Here is a 23,330-nt window from a genome sequence, read left to right as displayed (position 1 = left end):
CAGGATTGTTCGTCTCTGACGCAGCTGACGTGTGATCTATAGGACTCGGGGACAGTAATGCTAACGTGAAGTAGTTTTACTTTTCTATAGTTTGTCAATGGCTCTTTGCATCTTACCGACGGGGTTACCGGAGCCGTCGACAGCTGTATTTATTGCATGGACAGAGCAGAAATGTAAGTGTCTAAATCATACGCACAGATCCATTGAATGATAAATGTTTTTAAACAATGCGGATGAACCGAATATACAAAGGAAACTTTTAAAATGAACCACAGCATTAACAACGACCTTGAAATAAGAGCGCGAGATTTCTCTGATAATCAGATGCATGAAAGTAGCGTTTGTTTCATTAGCAAACAGACATCTGGCTCGTTTTCTCTCAGAATCATTCGCTGATGGACAGGAAAAGTTAAATAGAGATGAAGACGTTTTCACACTGAAAGAGAAGCGATCTCGCTCCCATAGACGTGCCAGGCTATATCTGCAGCTAAACTGAATAAAAGCAGAATGAACTGATGAAACTAAAAAAAACCCACAAACAATTTATGAATGATGCAGTGCTAATTGACATTTATTACAGTACAGAAACTATAAAGTATATTTTCTACCTTATTACATTTACATTACATTACATTTATTCATTTAGCAGACGCTTTTATCCAAAGCGACTTACATTGCTATGTATGTCAGAGGTCGCACGCCTCTGGAGCAACTAGGGGTTAAGTGTCTTGCTCAGGGACACATTGGTGTCTCACAGTGGATTCGAACCCGGGTCTCTCACGCCAAAGACGTGTGTCTTATCCACTGCGCCAACACCACCCCATATTCTGTGCAGAATATTCTGTGCAGAAAATTTAAATAATTGTTAATTAAATGTAGCCTAGTATATAAAACAATCATAAAATTGCCATTAGGAAAAAAATATCGATTACAAATGATTGATTATTGTCCAGCAGTGTATTTGATTTATTACAGCTAATTAAAAGTAATTAAAAAAAGAAGATAATTCCTTGTAAAAAAAAAAAAAATAAATAATAATAATAATTATTATTATTATTATATAGGCTACATACATAAAATGATTGTATTTGACATTTCTCTCACTTCTGAAATTATGGCTACGCCCCTGGTGTGACAAAATGTTAGCTTATACATAATACTCTTTAAGCTCTTTTTTAAAAAAACTTGGCTTACATACATTTTTACGTATGCCATGTCGCATCATTAAACTAGCATTTAACAATGGACAAAAGTTTTTTTTTTTTTTTTTTTTTTTTTCTAACCTATGATTCTCTAACCATAAATGCTACTGTAATTTGCCCCCTGACTAAGCATTTAAAGAATTTAGTAGAAGCATTTAAATAATCCCATGAATGCACTTAAAGAATGCAGAATCGAATCGTTATAATCGAATCGAATTTAATTGTGAATCGAATTGAATCGTTCTAAATTTGCAAAAATCGTTCTTGAATCGAATCGAAAATCTATGAATCGTAATCGAATCGAATCGCTGCCTTGCCAAAGATTCACAGCCCTATAACTTTGACAAATTCCATGACTGTCCATATTAAAATGTAAGTTTCATTTTCATGACTGGATTTTGAGATTCCGTCCTCGTTTTCTGCTTCGTGGAAATCATAGCGCTGAACCCTTTCTTTTATTGTCTATGGCTGAACCGGGTTTGAACGGGACCTCGGTACTACCGGTACTTAAAGAAACCTGGTACCGTCACATTTAAATTTTTTTTAGTACCGACTTGGTACCGAAGTACCGGGTCTTTTGACAACACTAGCATATAGAGCTACTTGCACTTATCCTACTGTAAATAGGATCTATCGCTAAGAAAGTGTTAATTCCACTTAGTGTAAATAGCCACTGCCATATTTTTCTTACTCTATTGGCAGATCATTTGTAAATTAAGAAAAATGCACTTAAAATATTATTATTAATATTAGTATTTTATATATATGTTTTGCTCATGAGATACCATAAAATGACTAGCTATTAATTCATTAATCTAACGTTCTGCCAGTTTTCACCTGTAATATAAAACTGAGAAGAATTATATTTGTATTGACTGAAGTATGCAGACAGCTTTTTGGCAGGAGCTGTTGCCATGGTGAATCGTAATATCAGCGCTCCATTGATAATGGCTTTTTATAGTTGTGGTGCAACTATAAACTCAGAGTCAGTCAATTTAGAGTTGATTAAACAAACTCATTTCAGCTGTTCTATAACCGTAAACTCAGTTTCCCATCTCAGGCTAAGTTCAAAACTCAAACTCAGAGTTAGTTGAACCTCCTTAGTGAAACGGGCCCCAAGGACTGGTGAGGGAGTGAGCGGAGCTGTTCAGGGAGGAAAAACTCCAGAGAGAGAGAGGAGCACAAGCTTTCTCTCTTTGAGAGAATGCTTAACAAATACATTCTTCATTAGCCAAGAGAAAACAGTTGTAAAAATGGGTACGTTAGTTTTTCAATATAATTTTTTAGATGTCATATTGTCAATGAACAACCTAATATCTGTAGTTTTTTTTTTTTTTTGTGGTGCAAGTTGTATATATTATTCATGGTTTTGTGTGTAATTTGTTTGTAAAGAAGTACTTATGTACGGTGTTAAGTTTAATGCAGCTTGTACATTTTTTCACAAAACTTTTCTCATCCTGTAAATATATTTTTTACATATTAAAACAAATTGCTCTATAATTGAAAGTACTTTTTACAATCATTTACAGCATAGTTTAGGATTAACATCAGGAAAACAACATCAGTTTGAGCCCAGCGCTGCCTCCATGTTTTCTGGGGTCTTCAGGAGGTGAGTCTCTTGGTGAATGGCCAGCACCTCCTCAGAGACCCCTGCAGTACAGGGGTCCAGTCTGATTTAGAGAAAGAAGGAAAAGAGGAATTGTTTAGCGCTATGAAAACATAATTAGAAGAAATATTGAGATACTTAAGTAAACAATTTTTAGTAACTACAAATACCATATGTTTAAAACCCCAAAAATGAAAATAACAAACCTGGAACAACTTAAGGGTGAGCAAAGGATCACAGAATTGTCATTTTTGGCTGAACTATCCTTTAAGTAAAAGTATTTTCTTGTATACTCTAATATACATAAGGTATTGAGAGTAAAAGTAAAGGTATGTACAGTCGTATTCTGAAAAATAATTTGTCAGGATGGTTTTACATTAATATTACTTCTGCACTACTGTGTATGTTGCAGTTTACTTCTAAATATGTTCAATGTTATTCAATTTAAAGTTGCCTAGTAAATATACTGTTTGGTAGTTTAATCTACAACAATGCATCATGTTGTAAAAGACCATATTTTTGTAGTGCTGCTCTCCTGTGAGAAAAACAAAACGTAGTACTTTATATTTGTACGAGTAAACTTAACTAATGTACTTAAAGTCCACCTCTGATTAATGTAACAACATTTATTGTCAGAAACATTTATTTTCAGAATATTAAATTCAAACATAGCACTGTTCAGCTGTGATAGCTCAATGTTCAGCAGCAGCTATACTACGCACTTTTTTTGTTTTATTTTTATGCTTAACCGCTTGAAAAAAATGTTGCAAACCTGTCTACATATCACCTTGGTCAAGACAATAAACTATAAAAAAATCACACCTTTGTAACATACCAGTCAGCGTTTGAACTGCTGTGTGTGCAAGTGTGTGTATTTTGTAGTTTACAAAAAGTTCATATGTATAATTATAATATTCAAGTAAGCTCCGAACCAGAACCTGCATTTAAAGTTGTCATCAAACAAAGGACGCAGCAAACCAGTGTAACTTACCTGGCTTCGGTCTTGGCTAAGCCTGAGGTACATAACTGTCTCCTCCATTATGACGGAAAACATAAAAGCAAAAACGAGCAATTCTGGCTCCACCTATCCTGGCAGGATTATCCTCTCGTCAGCGCTCTTCTCGCACCGTTGCAATGCGGCGGAGCACTAATCGGGAACCTCTGGTGGCGGAATTAGGAAAACCAGCAAAGGCGGAGCATCTCACGCACTTCGAAGGGCCCTTTGTGCATTTCGGAGACCTGGTCTTCGAAGTGTGTACACTCAACTTTGGTGTGTTTTTTCACAAGACATTTCTACCGTTTGTGTTGCCAAATGTGCCATGATTAAACTTTCACTGAGTTTCAATAATGGATCTATTGTGTTTTCCTACCTGTGACAATACAATGGGGAAAATGTTGGAATTGTTGGAATTTATATTAACACTGTGGTCCTAACCTTTTTCAACTCGTGGCCCACTGCAAAATAATTAACTGACCCCGCTATTGTTGGGTTAATAACTTAATCTACTCAGATTATTTTTTCTTATTTAATTATTTAGGAAATTATGTTATTATGTTATGGCCGGGTCGCGGGGGCAGCAGTCTAAGCAGAGAACCCCAGACTTCCCTCTCCCTAGACACTTCCTCCAGCTCTTCTGGGGGGACACCGAGGCTTTCCCAGGCCAGCCGGGAGACATAGTCTCTCCAGCATGTCCTAGGTCTTCCCCGGGGTCTCCTCCCAGTGGGACACGCCCGGAACACCTTCCCGGGAAGGCGTCCAGGAGGCATCCGGAACAGATGCCCGAGCCACCTCAGCTGACCCCTCTCGATGTGGAGGAGCAGCGGCTCTACTCTGAGCTCCTCCCGGGTGACTGAGCTTCTCACCCTATCTCTAAGGGATCGCCCAGCCACCCTGCGGAGAAAGCTCATTTCGGCCGCCTGTATCCGGGATCTTGTCCTTTCGGTCATGACCCAAAGCTCATGACCATAGGTCAGAGTAGGAACGTAGATTGACCGGTAAATCGAGAGCTTCGCCTTGCGGCTCAGCTCTTTCTTCACCACGACAGACCGGTACATCGACCGCATTACTGCAGAAGCTGCACCGATCCGTCTGTCAATCTCCCGTTCCATCCTTCCCTCACTCGTGAACAAGACCCCAAGATACTTAAACTCCTCCACTTGAGGCAGGAACTCTCCACCAACCTGAAGTGGGCAAGCCACCCTTTTCCGACTGAGGACCATGGCCTCGGATTTGGAGGTGCTGATTCTCATCCCAGCCGCTTCACACTCGGCTGCAAACCATCCCAGTGCATGCTGAAGGTCCTGGCTTGATGAGGCCAACACGACAACATCATCCGCAAAGAGCAGAGACGAAATCGTGTTTTCACCAAACCTGACCCCCTCCGGCCCCTGGCTGCGCCTAGAAATTCTGTCCATAAAAATCATGAACAGAACCGGCGACAAAGGGCAGCCCTGCCAGAGTCCAACACGCACCGGGAACAAGTCTGACTTACTGCTGGCAATACGAACCAAGCTCCTGCTCCGGTCGTACAGGGACCGGATAGCCCTTAGCAAAGGGCCCCGGACCCCATACTCCCGGAGCACCCTCCACAGGCCGCCGCGAGGGACACAGTCGAATGCCTTCTCCAAATCCACAAAGCACATGTGGACTGGTTGGGCAAACTCCCATGAACCCTCCAGCACCCTGTAGAGGGTATAGAGCTGGTCCAGTGTTCCACGGCCTGGACGAAAACCACACTGTTCCTCCTGAATCCGAGGTTCTACTATCGGCCGGATTCTCCTCTCCAGTACCCTGAAATAGACTTTCCCAGGGAGGCTGAGAAGTGTGATTCCCCCTGTAGTTGGAACACACCCTCCGGTCCCCCTTCTTAAAAAGAGGGACCACCACCCCGGTCTGCCATCCCAGAGGCACCGTCCCCGACTGCCACGCGATGCTGCAGAGGCGTGTCAGCCAAGACAGCCCCACAACATCCAGAGACTTGTACTCAGGGCGGATCTCATCCACCCCCGGTGCCTTGCCACCGAGGAGTTTCTTGACTACCTCGGTGACTTCAGCTTGGGTGATGGACGAGTCCACATCTGAGCCCTCAGCCTCTGCCTCCTCAATGGAAGACGTGACAGCGGGATTGAGGAGATCCTCGAAGTATTCCTTCCACCATCCAACGACATCCCCAGTTGAGGTCAACAGCTCCCCACCTTTACTGTAAACAGCGTTGGTAGGGCACTGCTTCCCTCTCCTGAGGCACCGGACGGTTTGCCAGAATCTCTTCGAGGCTGACCGATAGTCCTTCTCCATGGCCTCACCGAACTCCTCCCAGGCCCGAGTTTTTGCCTCCACAACCACCCGGGCTGTAGTCCGCTTGGCCTGCCGGTACCTGTCAGCTGCCTCGGGAGTCTCACAAGCCAACCAGGCCCGATAGGACTCCTTCTTCAGCTTGACGGCATCCCTTACTTCCGGTGTCCACCACCGGGTTCGGGGATTGCCACCTCGACAGGCACCGGAAACCTTACGGCCACAGCTCCGAGCGGCCGCTTCGACAATGGAGGTGACATGGTCCACTCGGACTCAATATCTCCAGCCTCCCTCGGGATCCGGTCGAAGCTCTGCCGGAGGTGGGAGTTGAAGATCTCTCTGACAGGAGACTCGGACAAACGTTCCCAGCAGACCCTCACAGTACGTTTGGGTCTGCCGAGTCTGTCCAGCTTCCTCCCCCGCCATCGGATCCAACTCACCACCAGGTGGTGATCGGTTGACAGCTCTGCCCCTCTCATCACCCGAGTGTCCAAGACATACGGCCGGAGGTCGGATGAAACAACCACAAAGTCGATCATCGACCTACGGCCTAGGGTGTCCTGGTGCCACGTGTATTGATGGACACCCTTATGCTTGAACATGGTGTTCGTTATGGACAAGCTGTAACTAGCACAGAAGTCCAATAACTGAACACCGCTCGGGTTCAGATCAGGGGGGCCGTTCCTCCCAATCACGCCCCTCCAGGTGTCACTGTCGTTGCCCACGTGGGCGTTGAAGTCCCCCAGTAAAACGACGGAGTCCCCAGTCGGAGCACTTTCCAGCATCCCTCCCAGAGACTCCAAGAAGGCCGGGTACTCTGCACTGCCGTTCGGCCCGTAGGCACAAACGACAGTGAGAGACCTATCCCCGACCCGAAGGCGCAGGGAAGCGACCCTCTCGTTCACCGGGGTAAACTCCAACACATGGCAGCTGAGCTGGGGGGCTATAAGCAAACCCACACCAGCCCGCCGCCTCTCACCATGGGCAACTCCAGAGTGGTGAAGAGTCCATCCTCTCTCGAGGATTGTGGTTCCAGAGCCCAAGCTGTGCGTAGAGGTGAGCCCGACTATCGCTAGTCGGAACCTCTCAACCTCACGCACAATCTCGGGCTCCTTCCCCGCCAGTGAGGTGACGTTCCACGTCCCTAGAGCTAGTTTCCGTGTCCAGGGATCAGGCTGTCGAGGCCCCCGCCTTCGACTGCCGCCCGATTGTCTAAGTACCGGCCCCTTACGGTCCCTCCTGTAGGTGGTGAGCCCACGGGAAGGCGGCCCCACGTCGCTCCTTCGGGCTGAGCCCGGCCGGACCCCGTGGGGAGAGGCCCGGCCACCAGGCGCTCGCATACGAGCCCCAACCCCGGGCCTGGCTCCAGGGTGGGGCCCCGGCTGCGCCATACCGGGCGACGTCACGGTCCTTAGATTTAGTCTTCTCATAAGGGGGTTCTGAACCGCTCTTAGTCTGACCCGTCGCCTAGGACCTGTTTGCCTTGGGAGACCCTACCAGGGGCATATAGCCCCGGACAACATAGCTCCTAGGGTCATTCGGGTACTCAATGTTCCCTCCACCACGTTAAGGTGGCAGTTCAAGGAGGGGAACAATAATATTATTTATTTTAATAGAAATTGGTGGCTCACCTGCAATACCATGGCCCAAAGGTTGAAAACCACTGTATTAAAGGGTTAGTTCACCGAAAAATGAAAATTATGTCATTAATAACTCGCCCTCATGTCGTTCCAAACCCGTAAGACCTCCGTTCATCTTCGGGACACAGTTTAAGATATTTTAGATTTAGTCCGAGAGCTCTCAGTCCCTCCATTGAAACTGTGTGTACAGTATACTGTCCATGTCCAGAAAGGTAAGAAAAACATCTTCAAAGTAGTCCATGTGACATCAGAGGGTCAGTTAGATTTTTTTGAAGCATCGAAAATACATTTTGGTCCTAAAATAGCGCAAACTATGACTTTATTCATCATTGTCTTCTCTTCCGTGTCTGTTGTGAGAGAGAGTTCAAAACAAAGCAGTGTAGTGATATCTGGTTCGCGAACTAATCATTCCATGTAAACAGATATTTTTGAAGCAGTTAACCAAATCAAACTGAATAGTTTAAAACTGTTCACGTCTCCAATAAGCATTAATCCACAAATGACTTAAGCTGTTAACTGTTAACAAACCAATATCCCGGAGTAATTTATTTACTCAAACTGTACACTGACTGAACTGCTTTGAAGAGAGCACTGAAGATGAACACCGAGCCAGGCCAGATAACGAACAAAAGATTGACTCGTTCTCGAGGCAAGAATCGTTTCTGTCAGACATGTCCGATTCGAGAACCGAGGAACTGATGGTACAGAGCATGTGTGATTCAGCGTGAAGCAAACCGACACACAGTGCGTCTGAACCGAACTGATTCTTTTGGTGATTGATTCTGAACTGATTCTGTTCTAATTTTATGAGCCTAGGTAAACCGAAAGCTTGAATCAAGGGCAATCATCGCCAATGACACCATTACGTCGAGATTTTTTGTTCGTTATCTGGCTCGTGTTTAGATATGGCTTCTTTTTTGAACTATAGAGTTTTAGCTGGCAGCGGCGAATGGCACGGTGGATTGTGTTCACCGACAATGTTAGTATTCCTGAACCCATGTTGTGATTTCCAATTTTCTAAGGGTCCGAAGATCACGGGCATCCAGTATGGTTTTCCAGCCTTGTCCCTTATGCACAGAGATTGTTCCAGATTCTCTGAATCTTTGGACGATATTATTCACTGTAGATGATGATAACTTTAAACTCTTTTCAATTTTTTTATCTTGAGAAACTCCTTTCTGAAATTGATCCACTATTTTTGCCGCAGCATTGGGGGAATTGGTGATCCTCTGCCCATCTTGACTTCTGAGAAACACTTCCACTCTGAGAGGCTCTTTTATACCCAATCATTTTGCCAATTGACCTAATAAGTTGCAAATTGTTCCTCCAGCTGTTCCTTATGTACATTTAACTTTTCCGGCCTCTTATTGCTACCTGTCCCAACTTTTTTGGAATGTGTAGCTCTCGTGAAATCCAAAATGAGCCAATGTTTGGCATTACATTTCAAAATGTCTCACTTTCAACATTTGATATGTTATCTATATTCTATTGTTAATAAAATATAAGTTTATGAGATTTCTAAATTATTCCATTTCTTTTTTGGTCACAACTTGTACAGTGTCCCAACTTTTTTGGAATCGGGTTTGTACACAGTTTGAACATTAACACTGCACTGTGCTTACATACAGGTAAACGAAACACTTAGTTTAAATTAAAATGTGTTATAACAAAAATTACAAAAGTAACTGTTCTGTACTTAAATGTAAAAAAACCCTTATTCAAAGATTAAATTAAAATGTATTACCACTAATTAAGATTTAATTTAGTGTTTCCCCTGAGTAACCACTAGAGGTGGCCTGACACTTTGAAAACCAATGCTTTAAACAATACTAATTTATTTTTAAATTCCTTTCATTAATTTATTTAAATTGTACCGACATTTGCAATTATATGTTTCAGAAAACACTTAGACTATTAGAAGACTATTATAAGAATAAAAACATATATGACACACCTAATAAAAAAAGAAATTAACGGGGAAATATAAATAAATCAGGACCGACCGAGCAGTTACAATGAGCAGCAGCTCACCGACAGCCGCCTCACTCACAGAAAGACTAAAATAACGTTCATATTTTAAAATTGGAGAAAGCTGCGAACCGTTTCATTGTCAAGTTTCCTGGATGACAACAAGATTAACCAAGCATGATCTAAGTAATAAAGTAAAACAACCAATAGGAACTGTTTCAGTGTGATAAAGCAGCGAAATGTATTTCTTTTTATTGTTGTTAATGATGATAATATTAGCATATACCTTTCGATTTTAGAATAAGTATCATGATTAAAATATTGTAAAATTCTATTAAAATAATTGTATAAAACCTTTTTCAACCATTTAGCATTAAACATTTTGAACGTTGTTTCAACATTAAAGCAACTGACCATATTTCAGCCATATTTCAATGTTGAACGTTGGTCATGTGCCGGTTGGGAGGGCTCTTAAAAAAATATGCATCACAGACAGAGTGTGTGAATCTGGAGTTATGTAGGCATATGCCCAGTCTGTTCTGTTCTCGCGCTAGGTGCGTTGCAGACTGATTGTTTCGGACAGCATACTGCGGAAAGTCAGGGCCACGGAAAACCATGCTATAAATCGATTTAGAAATCGTGCACACTCAAATCGTGATTTTATGACGAGCTCGATTAATCGTACAGCCCTAGGTAAAAACTTGTTAAAGAAAACATATTCCAGTTTAATTAGCTTCCCCAGATGCACAATGTAAATTGTGAATTGCATACACTGTTGTCAGAATGCACTTTCTGTACCTGTTTTGCACTACTTGAGTTACACTGTTAAAAATTTATTGTAATTTTACAGGAAATTCCTGGCAACTAATTGCCGTGAATTTACAGCAAGTAATATACAGGTAATATATTGTTTTTTTAATACAATAGAGTCCTGTATTTATACAGCAGTGCTACTGTGATTTAAGTAGCATTATTACAGTAAAATGCTGTAATTTATTTTAATTTACTGTATATTTACTGCAACTCAGTTGCCAGGAATTTCCTGTAATTTTATAGGAGACAATTACAATTGAATATTGTAATTCAAAATATATTGTAATTTCTAAATATAATAAAATACTGCAATTTTCCATCTTCCAAAATTAAAACAAAACAATGGCAACTTTTTTATTTTTTATTATTAACACACTATGCAACATCACATATTACAAACTTATTATATCTTTTTTTTTTCATACAAACAAAATTAGTTTCACTAAAGAATCTAGCTCACTTCCAGACGTCCAGACAGTCTATCATCAGGGGGAACATGGTAATAAATAACAAAAGGTCCCAACCAGTCTTGAACTGGGGAAGCTGTGGGGTGTGGGTGGGCATCAATACTAGCCCCTCAACTCAAAGTCCAGGAGTCTTCTTAATAGGGTTCAGACAGGTGCGTTGAGCCAATGTCTCTTCTCTGCTTTGCTGACATCTTGGAGTTGATTCCACAAAAAGCTCTGAAAACAGAGAGAGTAAAAACAAGTTTTCATATCAGTTAATGATAAATACTGTGTAAAAAAAAAAAAAAAAAGTAAAAAAAAAAAGTTTTTTGCTTGTAGAAAAAAAATGACGTTGATGTATTTATTTAACATCAACACATTTAACAACATAACATTTAGAATTACATTGGCTTTTACATTGTTTTTCTTAAATGTATAATGTCACTGTATGCACTGTAAATTGAATGTCGCTTTGGACAAAAGTGTCTGCAAAATGGGTCATCTAAAAAGAATATTATTTTGTGTATTTGGTGTAATTAAATGTTTAAGGTAAAAAAAAACCACATTATTGTTTCTCCTCTACAGGTACTCCTCTCCTCGCCTTCTGAAACGTGTTGATCTTTACAAAGCTCATCGTTCTGAAAAGCGAAGTGTGCTCTGATATACCAGCTATCCAATCTATCTGTCGTGTGACTGAAATGTTATGCCCCTTAAAATACTGTGCCCTGTCCGGCCGAAGCGACGAGACATAAACATTTCATTATAATGTTTGTTTCATTATAATGTCAAAACCCATTATAAATGTGATATAATCATGATAACACATGAGAGCGATTTCAAAAGCATAAGGAGGTGTCTGTTCTGCTCTCTTTAGCTCTCATGAATTTCACACAACGATCGGCCTGCACAGTGCAAACAGCCAAAACCTGGATATTTTAGGGAATATTAAAATCCTGGCGAGGACGTATCCCGTATGAACAGCGCATATGGCCACCCTATACAGATTTTCTTCATTCACCAAGAGCTTGTAACACTCCAAAGAGAAAGGAAACATTAAAATCACATCTAATTGACTTAATGAAAATTGTAATGTTAAACTGCGGGCTGTCAGACTTTTCTGTGTTTTAGAGCTGAAACAACGAATCGATTTAATCGATTAAAATCGATTATTAAAATAGTTGTCAACTAATTTAGTCATCGATTCGTTTCTAAATAACTTTTATTTGCCGTAAGCGGCTCATTTCGTGCATATTTCAAATCTGCGGTGACCAAAGTGTGGCAGTAATGAGCCACCGGAGGTTTTACTCAGCCAGTACAACAGGAGAAGTAGCGAATAGCCAATAGCTGGCCTTGTTTTATGTCACGTGCTTCCCGAACAGCGTCTCTGCAGCCATAGACATCATATGATGTCTATGTCTGCAGCATTCAGCGTGATGTGGGAGTACTTTACATTGAGCCTTTAAAAAAGAAGAGTAACCTGTAAACTCTGCACTACTGCACTGTTTAAGGGGACGTTCACATATCGCGTCTTTTGCGCGCTCAAGTTCGTTAGTTCCAACACCGCACCCCATCGAGTTAAAAACATTTAAACTTTTCAGAATGTAGCAACCGCACCGCGGGTCATGTGACAAGAACTAACCAATCAGCTTCATCCTTTCCCGTAACAACGTTAAAAGCTCAGTCAAGATGAAAGGAACAGCTGATCATAGTTGTATATGGATTTCCATTTTGAAATAAATTTAGTAGCAGAGCTACTGCAAGCGATTTTTTGAGCTGCAAATCCATTTATCCTTTGCTGAAATTTCCGCGTCTTCAAGGAGAGAGCACGTCATGGTTGCTTAGCAAAGGCAGACGCCTCAGGGGCGCTTCTGCACGAGCGCTTTGGAAAGAAGGAGAAAGCGGTGCGCCTAGCGTTTTCCACGCGTTTTTAGGCGCGATTTGTGAACGGCCCCTAAGACTTTCATTTGTGCAGGTTCTCCAGTACAATGTTGTTTGCAAATGTTTAGTCATAAAAGCTGATAACATTGCTTTTTAACAGTTAACATTTAAAGCTTTACAAACATGTTCTGTGATCAGTTTGTCGTTTACCAGTTCAAAATTCAGTCGTGCAGCCTAATTATGACTGAATGAGAGAGGTAAATGTAGATATTTGAAATGCACTTTTTTTTCCTAAGTATTATTCACTGCTCTTTTTCACACAGCAGGTTTTTTGTGTGTGTCCTATTTTTTTTTTCTGGACAACCTTCTGATGGATTTTACTTTAAATTGTGAGTTCCATTCAGGTTTCATGCCATTGGCACTTTATTTGAAGGATTGTTTACAATTTCACAGCAAAAGCTATAAAGCTGTTTCCCAGTAAATAATAAAATACAATGCACTGCAATTTTATTCTGTTTTATCCTTATTCTTCGTGAAAATATGTTCTGAAAGATTCCTTAATAAGCTTTGTTCGGGATGTTAAACTACTTTAGGAGCTCTAAGGACTGCCATGGTGAAAACATTATTTGAAATCTCCTTGTGAAATTTGCTAGAGTATGGGTCAGTGTTCTGATTGCAGAAGAGTTCGACAAAGGATTACTAACACAATAAAACAACTCCAGGTATATTTTTGATGAGGATATGACAGTGCAAAATGGTTAAAATCTCTTAAATCTATGCTGAATGATAAAGACCATTTATTAATAATTTACTTGGGGAAAAAATGGAAAAAACTAAAATATAAGTACATAAACCGATTAATCGTAAAAATAATCGACAGATTAATCGATTATCAAAATAATCGTTAGTTGCAGCCCTACTGTGTTTACATAAATGTCTTGAAGGGCAATACCAACTCTTATGTTAGACACTTAATAGCAATAGCTTTGTCTTCATCCAGCTTTTTATTGTACATTTTTACCTTTTGAAAAAAAAAATGGAAACTGTTCAAATTCACATAAAATATTCTAATGTGAATAAAACTTTTTATGTGGATTGACTCGCTAATAAATGCAACATAAACGCACATTTTTTGCAACTCTATCAGGTGTTTTAAGTTGCCCCTTAAGTTTTGATTCCACAGCGTTTCATGACTACTCCCGTGTCCATTTCTAATTTACATAACAGAGCTGATGGAAATGCTCTCCACTTATAGGGTTTCTTTGCCAAATTTCTGCGAATGCGCTTAAAAGATGCAAAGGAATTGGATGGAAACCTGTCTTTTGACATCAATGCGTAGAGTATATCATAGAGCCTAACAATACTGGACAAAAAGAAAGTGATTCATCGGATGTTCCATATGAGAACGATCTATTTTCTTTATAAGTGTGCAAACAGTTTAAACATACCTTTAGTGCTTGAGGCCTCTTTAGGATACTGTTAGCTAAACACGTAGACAGCGAAGGTCGCTAACATTACATTCAGAAGGCTGTTGTGGGGCCCCATAACAGTTGTCCCTTCCTAAGAAATCATCCATTTGTCTGCACTTAGTGCCTCTCCTGAAATGCATACACAATATGATAACTAAAAGAGCACTAGAAAGCTGCATTACATACGTACACGCATGAGTGGCAGTATTGGCAGGATGGGCAAAAGTACCAATTTTATCAGGTGGGAGACAAAGTTATGGTATGGTTTTTCCTAATTTAGACTAGGCATTTTATGGATGCAATAGGCTTATTTTGAATTACAGCCTTTCCTTTCTTCTTTGACACAGAACCATATAACAATTATTAACAGGGCTTAAAGCAAGCAAACGTATTTTCCATCTAGCAGCCGGTGTGCAGCTGATCCTGCGGTGTGTCTACAGCTGTTCCTGCTCAGTCTTTTCCTTCTGCCTTGACCATTCATGACCGTGGTACAGTTATGCCGCGTTTCCACCGACCCCCCCCTCATTTCAATAAGACGAAATATGATATCAAACACCACTCCTTTCGTTTTCATTTTCATTCGTTAAACATATTAATAGCCGCAGATATGAAGTTCAGGGAAATGTGTAACGTTAGGCCTACAATATATAAAACAAAATATTATATCAAACGGTAGCCTATTGTCTCCTTTTTTCATTTTAACATATTAAAAGATTAACTGAATAAAGACCAAAGATTACCTGTTAGGTTTACCCAAAACGAATTATATTTTATGCTTAACCACTAAAAAGACATCAGAGCCAGCGGCAAATGTCAGAAGGTATTGCCGAGTTAAGAGTGCTCCCAACAGATTCATGACCACTGAGCTCCCGCTGATCGCATGGAGTTGACCGTAGGAGTTCAGGCGAAGTCTTCATAAATAAACCGCATATTTGAGTTTTAAACTACTACATTCTCGCCTGAAATAGTTAAAGCACTATACCTTTCATGACACGATGACAGTAATATTTTAAAAATTATCAAAATAAATGGTGGTTGAAATTACAATGTTGTATTGCCACTCCCGAAAGTTCAGTAACATTACCTTTAAACAAGTACCTTGCGAGCAGGGACTTTCTGCGGGGCATTTTATTTTACCCAGAACTTTATTTAGATCATGGTAACTGTGGTGGAAGCACACCGAGTACCAGCCCAAAGTCCAAAGTTTCTGGGTAAAGTTCCCGGCGGTGGAAATTTGGATAGAATATGAAGACGCGATTTTAACTAACTTCACCGTATTCCACTGAAATAAACCAAATGAAACCATCAGCACTCACTCAGATCACCAGTATTAATATATATAAAGACTTATAAAACAGATTTTATGTTACATACCTGAGACATGTTCCTTCTTTCAAAAATGTTAAAATACTTCTGGTACCGTCCGTTGGCCGCGTAATTTCAAAATTCAAACAGCAGCGATCCCACAATGCTATGCGGTTGCTGTAAAATTTATTGTAAAAATTACATCAATTGCTAACAGTGTACATATTCATTTAATAATAACCAGTAAATGATCATTTAGTCTAGAGTTTTCTTTATTATTTAAATGCAAACAAAAATATATTGAGGTATATATCGAATATCGTACAAATTTTGACAAAAATAAGATCGAGATATATTTTTTATATATTGCCCAGGCCGTGTGTGTGTGTGTGTGTGTATATGTATATATATTTGCCTTCAGATTAAGACAATGTTTAAGAAAAATAGGCCTTTTGTGTTCACAGGAAAAGTAAATGAATATATATATATATATATATATACAGTCGTGGCGAATTGAGAATTACATAAATATTGGAAATTGCAAAAGTTGCTGCTTAAGTTCTTATAATAGCAATTTGCATATACTCCAGAATGTTATGAAGAGTGATCAGATGAATTGCATAGTCCTTCTTTGCCATGAAAATTAACTTTATCCCAAAAAAAACCTTTCCACTGCATTTCATTGCTGTCATTAAAGGACCTGCTGAGATCATTTCAGTAATCTTCTTGTTAACTCAGGTGAGAATGTTGACGAGCACAAGGCTGGAGATCATTATGTCAGGCTGATTGGGTTAGAATGGCAGACTTGACATGTTAAAAGGAGGGTGATGCTTGAAATCATTGTTCTTCCATTGTTAACCATGGTGACCTGCAAAGAAACGCGTGCAGCCATCATTGCGTTGCATAAAAATGGCTTCACAGGGAAGGATATTGTGGCTACTAAGATTGCACCTAAATCAACAATTTATAGGATCATCAAGAACTTCAAGGAAAGAGGTTCAATTCTTGTAAAGAAGGCTTCAGGGCGTCCAAGAAAGTCTTGGACTTTGTGGGCTCACTCACAATTCTGCCCAAAAACACAGCCATGAATAAAGAATGGTACCAAAACACCCTCCAACAGCAACGTCTTCCAACAATCCAACAACAGTTTGGTGAAGAACAATGCATTTTCCAGCATGATGGAGCACCGTGCCATAAGGCAAAAGTGATAAAGTGGAATCTTTTCTGGGAGAGTCCTAGGCTGTTTCGCGCTGATGGATTACACCCCAGCAGAATCGGAGCGGAGCTGCTCTCTGACAACATCTCCAGGACACTTCGCTCCATGTGACTAGTAAGACAATTCTCTAATAACTATTATGATGAGTTTTGTTCCACCCGCTTAAATGATAAAATTACGTGCGCTGTAAAAACTATTAAGACTGTGTCTGTTCCCCGAATAGTGAGGTCAAAATATAATGTAGGATCTAGAAAAAAATCTTATCGTAATTAAACCAGAAAAATGTAAAGTAAATGAACAAAAACAATTTTTAAAGTTTGGGCTCATAAATATTAGATCACTCACACCCAAAGCAGTTATTGTAAATGAAATGATCACAGAAAATAGTTTTGATGTACTCTGCTTGACTGAAACCTGGCTAAAACCAAATGATTATTTTGGTCTAAATGAGTCTACTCCACCAAACTACTGTTATAAGCATGAGCCCCGTCAGACTGGTCGTGGCGGAGGTGTTGCAACAATATATAGTGATATTCTCAATGTTACCCAGAAAACAGGATACAGGTTTAACTCTTTTGAAATACTTCTGCTAAATGTTACACTGTCAGACATGCAAAAGAAGTCTAATGTATCTCTTGCTCTGGCTACCGTGTGTAGACCACCAGGGCCGTATACAGAATTCCTAACAGAATTTGCAGATTTCCTCTCAGACCTTCTAGTTACAGTTGATAAGGCGCTAATCATGGGAGATTTTAATATTCACGTTGATAATGCAAATGATACATTAGGACTTGCGTTTACTGACCTAATAAACTCCTTTGGAGTCAAGCAAAATGTCACCGGGCCCACTCATCGTTTTAATCATACACTAGATCTAATTATATCGCATGGAATCGATCTTACTGCTATAGATATTGTACCCCAAAGTGATGATATTACAGACCATTTCCTTGTGTCGTGCATGCTGCGTATAACTGATATTAACTATATGTCTCAGCGTTACCGTCTGGGCAGAACTATTGTTCCAGCCACCAAAGACAGATTCGCAAATAACCTGCCTGATCTATCTCAACTGCTATTTGTACCCAAAAATACACATGAATTAGACGAAATTACTGACAACATGGGCACTATTTTCTCTAATACATTAGAAGCTGTTGCCCCCATCAAATTGAAAAAGGTTAGAGAAAAACGTACTGTGCCATGGTATAACAGTAATACTCACTCTCTCAAGAAAGTAACTCGTAGTCTTGAACGCAAATGGAGAAAAACTAACTTGGAAGTTTTAAAATTGCATGGAAAAACAGTATGTCCAGCTATAGACAGGCTCTAAAAACTGCTAGGGCAGAGCATATCCACAAACTCATTGAAAATAACCAAAACAATCCAAGGTTTTTATTTAGCACAGTGGCTAAATTAACAAATTACCAGACGCCACCTGATTCAAATATTCCACCAACGTTAAATAGTAATGACTTTATGAATTTCTTCACTGATAAAATAGAAACATTAGAAATACAATAGCGAACGTAGATTCTACAGCGTCTAACACTTCAGTTTCATCCATCGCACCCAAAGATAAACTGCAGTGCTTTACAAATATAGGACAGGAAGAGCTAAATAAACTTATCACTGTATCTAAACCAACAACATGTTTATTAGATCCTGTACCCACTAAATTACTAAAAGAGCTGTTACCTGTAGCCGAAGAACCGCTTCTCAATATCATTAACTCGTCGTTATCTTTAGGTCACGTCCCAAAACCATTCAAGCTGGCGGTTATCAAGCCTCTTATTAAGAAACCAAAACTAGATCCTAGTGTACTGGCAAATTATAGGCCTATTTCAAATCTTCCATTTATGTCTAAAATATTAGAAAAAGTTGTCTGCTCAATTGAGCACCTTCCTGCATAAAAATGATCTGTATGAAGAATTTCAGTCAGGTTTCAGGCCCCACCATAGCACAGAAACTGCACTTGTTAAAATTACAAATTACCTGCTTCTTGCGTCAGATCAAGGCTGCATCTCATTTCTAGTCTTACTTGATCTTAGTGCAGCGTTCGACACCATAGATCATGACATACTCATAGATAGATTACAAAACTATACAGGTATTCAAGGGCAGGCTCTAAGATGGTTTAGATCCTACCTGTCCGATCGCTACCATTTTGTTTACTTAAATGGGGTGTCATCTCATTTATCATCAGTAAAATATGGAGTGCCACAAGGATCCGTCCTAGGTCCCCTTCTATTTTCAATATACATGTTGCCCCTTGGTAATATTATTAAAAAATACGGAATTAGCTTCCACTGTTATGCTGATGATACTCAGCTATATATCTCAATGAGATCAGATGAAACTTCCCAATTATCTAAGCTAACGGAGTGTGTAAAAAATGTAAAAGATTGGATGACAAATAATTTTCTCCAATTAAATTCGGATAAGACAGAGATATTAATTATTGGACCAAAAAACACCACACAGAATCTTGTAGATTACAATCTGCAACTAGACGGATGTACTGTTACTTCCTCTACAGTCAGAAATCTGGGTGTTATATTAGACAGCAATTTGTCTTTTGAAAATCATATTTCCAATGTTACAAAAACTGCATTCTTCCATCTTAGAAACATTGCCAAGCTACGAAACATGTTATCTGTTTCTGATGCAGAAAAGCTAGTTCATGCATTCATGACCTCTAGACTGGACTATTGTAATGCACTTCTAGGTGGTTGTCCTGCTTCGTCAATAAACAAGCTACAGGTAGTCCAAAATGCAGTAGCTAGAGTCCTTACCAGGTCAAGAAAATATGATCATATTACCCCAATTTTACAGTCTCTGCACTGGCTACCTATTAAGTTCCGTATCAGTTACAAATTATCATTACTTACCTATAAGGCCCTAAATGGTTTAGCTCCTGCGTACCTAACTAGCCTTCTACCACGCTACAACCCATCACGCACCCTAAGGTCACAAAACGCTGGACTTTTGGTAGTTCCTAGGATAGCAAAGTCCACTAAAGGAGGTAGAGCTTTTTCACATTTGGCTCCCAAACTCTGGAATAGCCTTCCTGATAATGTTCGGGGTTGAGACACACTCTCTCTGTTTAAATCTAGATTAAAAACGCATCTCTTTCGCCAAGCATTCGAATAATGTATCTCTTAAATTGTGAGTGTAGTTGCATCTGCATTTTTATTCTTTAGCTTGGGTTAAACTAATTTTACTTCAGTTTCAGCAGCTATGCTAATGATGTCTCTATTTTGTTTCTATGTTTTGCCACGGGATTTACATCCCGTGGTAACTAGGAGTTACACAAGCTCCAGTCTGGATCCAGAACACCTGAGAAGAGATGATGCTGACCCTCAGAGGACCCCAGATGATCCTAACCTTGAATCAACAAACAGAACTAACAAATATTGCTACATGTGTGACTGCATCATATAAAAAATATCATATAATCATATAATTACTATTAATTAATAATATTGATAGTTCATCATCTAGCTGACTACATCTTGTATTATTATTATTTTTATTTTTCTAAAATCCTGTCAAACGTGCACAAACTACTAGCTACTACTAAATATTGTAGAAACATAATTTTCTGTAAAGTTGCTTTGTAACGATTTGTATTGTAAAAAGCGCTATACAAATAAACTTGAATTGAATTGATAACTAAGTGGCTCGGGGACCAGAATGTTGAAATTTTGGGTCCATGGCCTGGAAACTCCCCAGATCTTAATCCCATTGAGAACTTGTGGTCAATCCTCAAGAGGCGGGTGGACAAACAAAAACCCACTAATTCTGACAAACTCAAAGAAGTGATTATGAAAGAATGGGTTGCTATCAGTCAGGATTTGGCCCAGAAGTTGATTGAGAGCATGCCCAGTCGTATTGCAGAGGTCCTGAAAAAGAAGGGCCAACACTGTAAATACTGACTCTTTGCATAAATGTCATGTAATTGTAGATAAAAGCCTTTGAAACGTATGAAGTGCTTGTAATTATATTTCAGTACATCACAGAAACAACTGAAACAAAGATCTAAAAGCAGTTTAGCAGCAAACTTTTTGAAAACTAATATTTATGTAATTCTCAAAACTTTTGGCCACGACTGTGCGTGTGCGTGTGTGTGTGTGTGTGTGTGTGTGTGTGTGTGTGTGTGTGTGTATATATATATATATATATATATATATATATATATATATATATATATATACCGTACAGACCAAAAGTTTGGACACACCTTCTCATTCAAAGAGTTTACTTTATTTTCATGACTATGAAAACTGTAGATTCACACTGAAGGCATCAAAACTATGAATTAACACCATGTGGAATTATATATGGAATTTTATACATAACAAAAAAGTGTGAAACAACTGAAAATGTCATATTCTAGGTTCTTCAAAGTAGCCACCTTTTGCTTTGATTACTGCTTTGCACACTCTTGGCATTCTCTTGATGAGCTTCAAGAGGTAGTCACCTGAAATGGTCTTCCAACAGTCTTGAAGGAGTTCCCCGAGAGATGCTTAGCACTTGTTGGCCCTTTAGCCTTCTGTCTGTGGTCCAGCTCACCCCTAAACCATCTCGATTGGGTTCAGGTCCGGTGACTGTGGAGGCCAGGTCATCTGGCGCAGCACCACATCACTCTCCTTGGTCAAACAGCCCTTGATGCCTTCAGTGTGACTCTACAATTTTCATAGTCATGAAAATAAAGAAAACTCTTTGAATGAGAAGCTGTGTCCAAACTTTTGGTCTGTACAGTGTATATATATATATATATATATATATATATATATAGACCCGTTACACATTTTAAAGCATCATTGTTCTTTTTTGTCAGTTTGACCCCAGGGTCTTTAAGCTGTATAAAACAAGAAATATATAAATTTTACTAGGGCTGTGATGGTGGCAGATTTTTACCACTTTACCACCATCACAGCCCTAGACTGTGTATTGTTAAAAGTGTTCAGCTTTTAACAATATACCAAAAATAAATAATTTTTACTTTTTTATTTTAGAGTTCATTGAAGAAAGAGAGGAAAATGAAGAATCAAGTGAAATTGAAGTGAAAAATCATGTCAAAACTGGCGGAAAACCTTTGATTTGCTCTCAAACCAAACAGAAAGATTTAAAGAAAAAAAGAGTTAAGGTATCTTTCACCTGCACTCAGTGTGGAAAGAGTTTCACATGTAAAGCAAATCTTAAGCATCACATGAGAGTTCATACTGGAGAGAAACCATTCACTTGCGATCAGTGTGGGAAGATTTTCACACAATCATCAAACCTTAAGGATCACATGAACATCCACACTGGAGAGAAACCTTATAAGTGTTCACATTGTGACACGAAATTCAGTTGTTCAGGAAATCTTAAAAATCATGAGAGGATCCACACTGGAGAGAAACCTTATAAGTGTTCACACTGTGACAAGAGATTCAGTCAGTCATCAAGTCTGAAAAAACATGAGAGGATTCACACTGGAAAGAAACCTTACAAGTGTTCACACTGTGACAAGAGATTCAGTCAGTCATCAAGTCTGAAAAAACATGAGAGGATTCACACTGGAGAGAAACCTTATAAGTGTTCACATTGTGACACGAAATTCAGTTGTTCAGGAAATCTGAAAAAACATGAGAGGATCCACACTGGAGAGAAACCTTACAAGTGTTCACACTGTGACAAGAGATTCAGTGTGTCATCGACTTTGAAAACACACGAGAGGATTCACACTGGAGAGAAACCTTACAAGTGTTCACACTGTGACAAGAGATTCAGTCAAACAGGAGATCTGAAAACACATGAGCGGATTCACACTAGAGAGAAACCTCATAAGTGTTCACACTGTGACAAGAGATTCAGTCAAACAGGAGATCTGAAAACACATGAGAGGATTCACACTGGAGAGAAACCTTACAAGTGTTCACACTGTGACAAGAGATTCAGTGTGTCATCAAGTCTGAAAAAACATGAGAGGATTTACACTGGAGAGAAACCTTACAAGTGTTCACACTGTGACAAGAGATTCAGTGTGTCATCAAGTCTGAAAAGACATGAGAGGATTCACACTGGAGAGAAACCTTACAAGTGTTCACACTGTGACAAGAGATTCAGTGTGTCATCAAGTCTGAAAAGACATGAGAGGAGTCACACTGGAGAGAAACCTTACAAGTGTTAAATCTGTGACAGGAAATTCAGGGATTTTGGTCCAATTTTGGTGAACTTGTGCAAATTGTAACACAAATGTTTTGCTGCATACCTCGTTTGTAACGAGTGGTTATTTCAGTCAAAGTTGCTCTTCTATCAGCTTGAATCAGTCGGCCCATTCTCTTCTGACCTCTAGCATCAACAAGGCATTTTCGCCCACAGGACTGCCGCATACTGGATGTTTTTCCCTTTTCACACCATTCTTTCTAAACCCTAGAAATGGTTGTGCATGAAAATTACAGTAACTGAGCAGATTGTGAAATACTCAGACCGGCCCGTCTGGCACCA

General features: G+C 39.7%; 1 protein-coding gene across 1 annotated transcript in view; it reads left to right on the top strand.

Annotated features, from left to right (window-relative positions):
* Positions 1–23,025, top strand: part of LOC132146361 (zinc finger protein 658B-like) — a 910,027-nt gene extending 887,002 nt beyond the window's left edge. Inside the window, exon 2 of the mRNA XM_059557029.1 lies at positions 21,857–23,025. Within this exon, the coding sequence (XP_059413012.1) occupies positions 21,857–23,013 (1,157 nt within the window). The 3' untranslated portion in view covers positions 23,014–23,025. The remainder of the gene's footprint in view (positions 1–21,856) is intronic.
* Positions 23,026–23,330: the final 305 nt, after the last annotated feature.

This window comes from Carassius carassius, chromosome 1 (genome assembly GCF_963082965.1).
Source record: "Carassius carassius chromosome 1, fCarCar2.1, whole genome shotgun sequence".
Lineage (NCBI taxonomy): Eukaryota > Metazoa > Chordata > Actinopteri > Cypriniformes > Cyprinidae > Carassius > Carassius carassius.
This window is presented reverse-complemented; position numbering and strand designations above follow the sequence as displayed.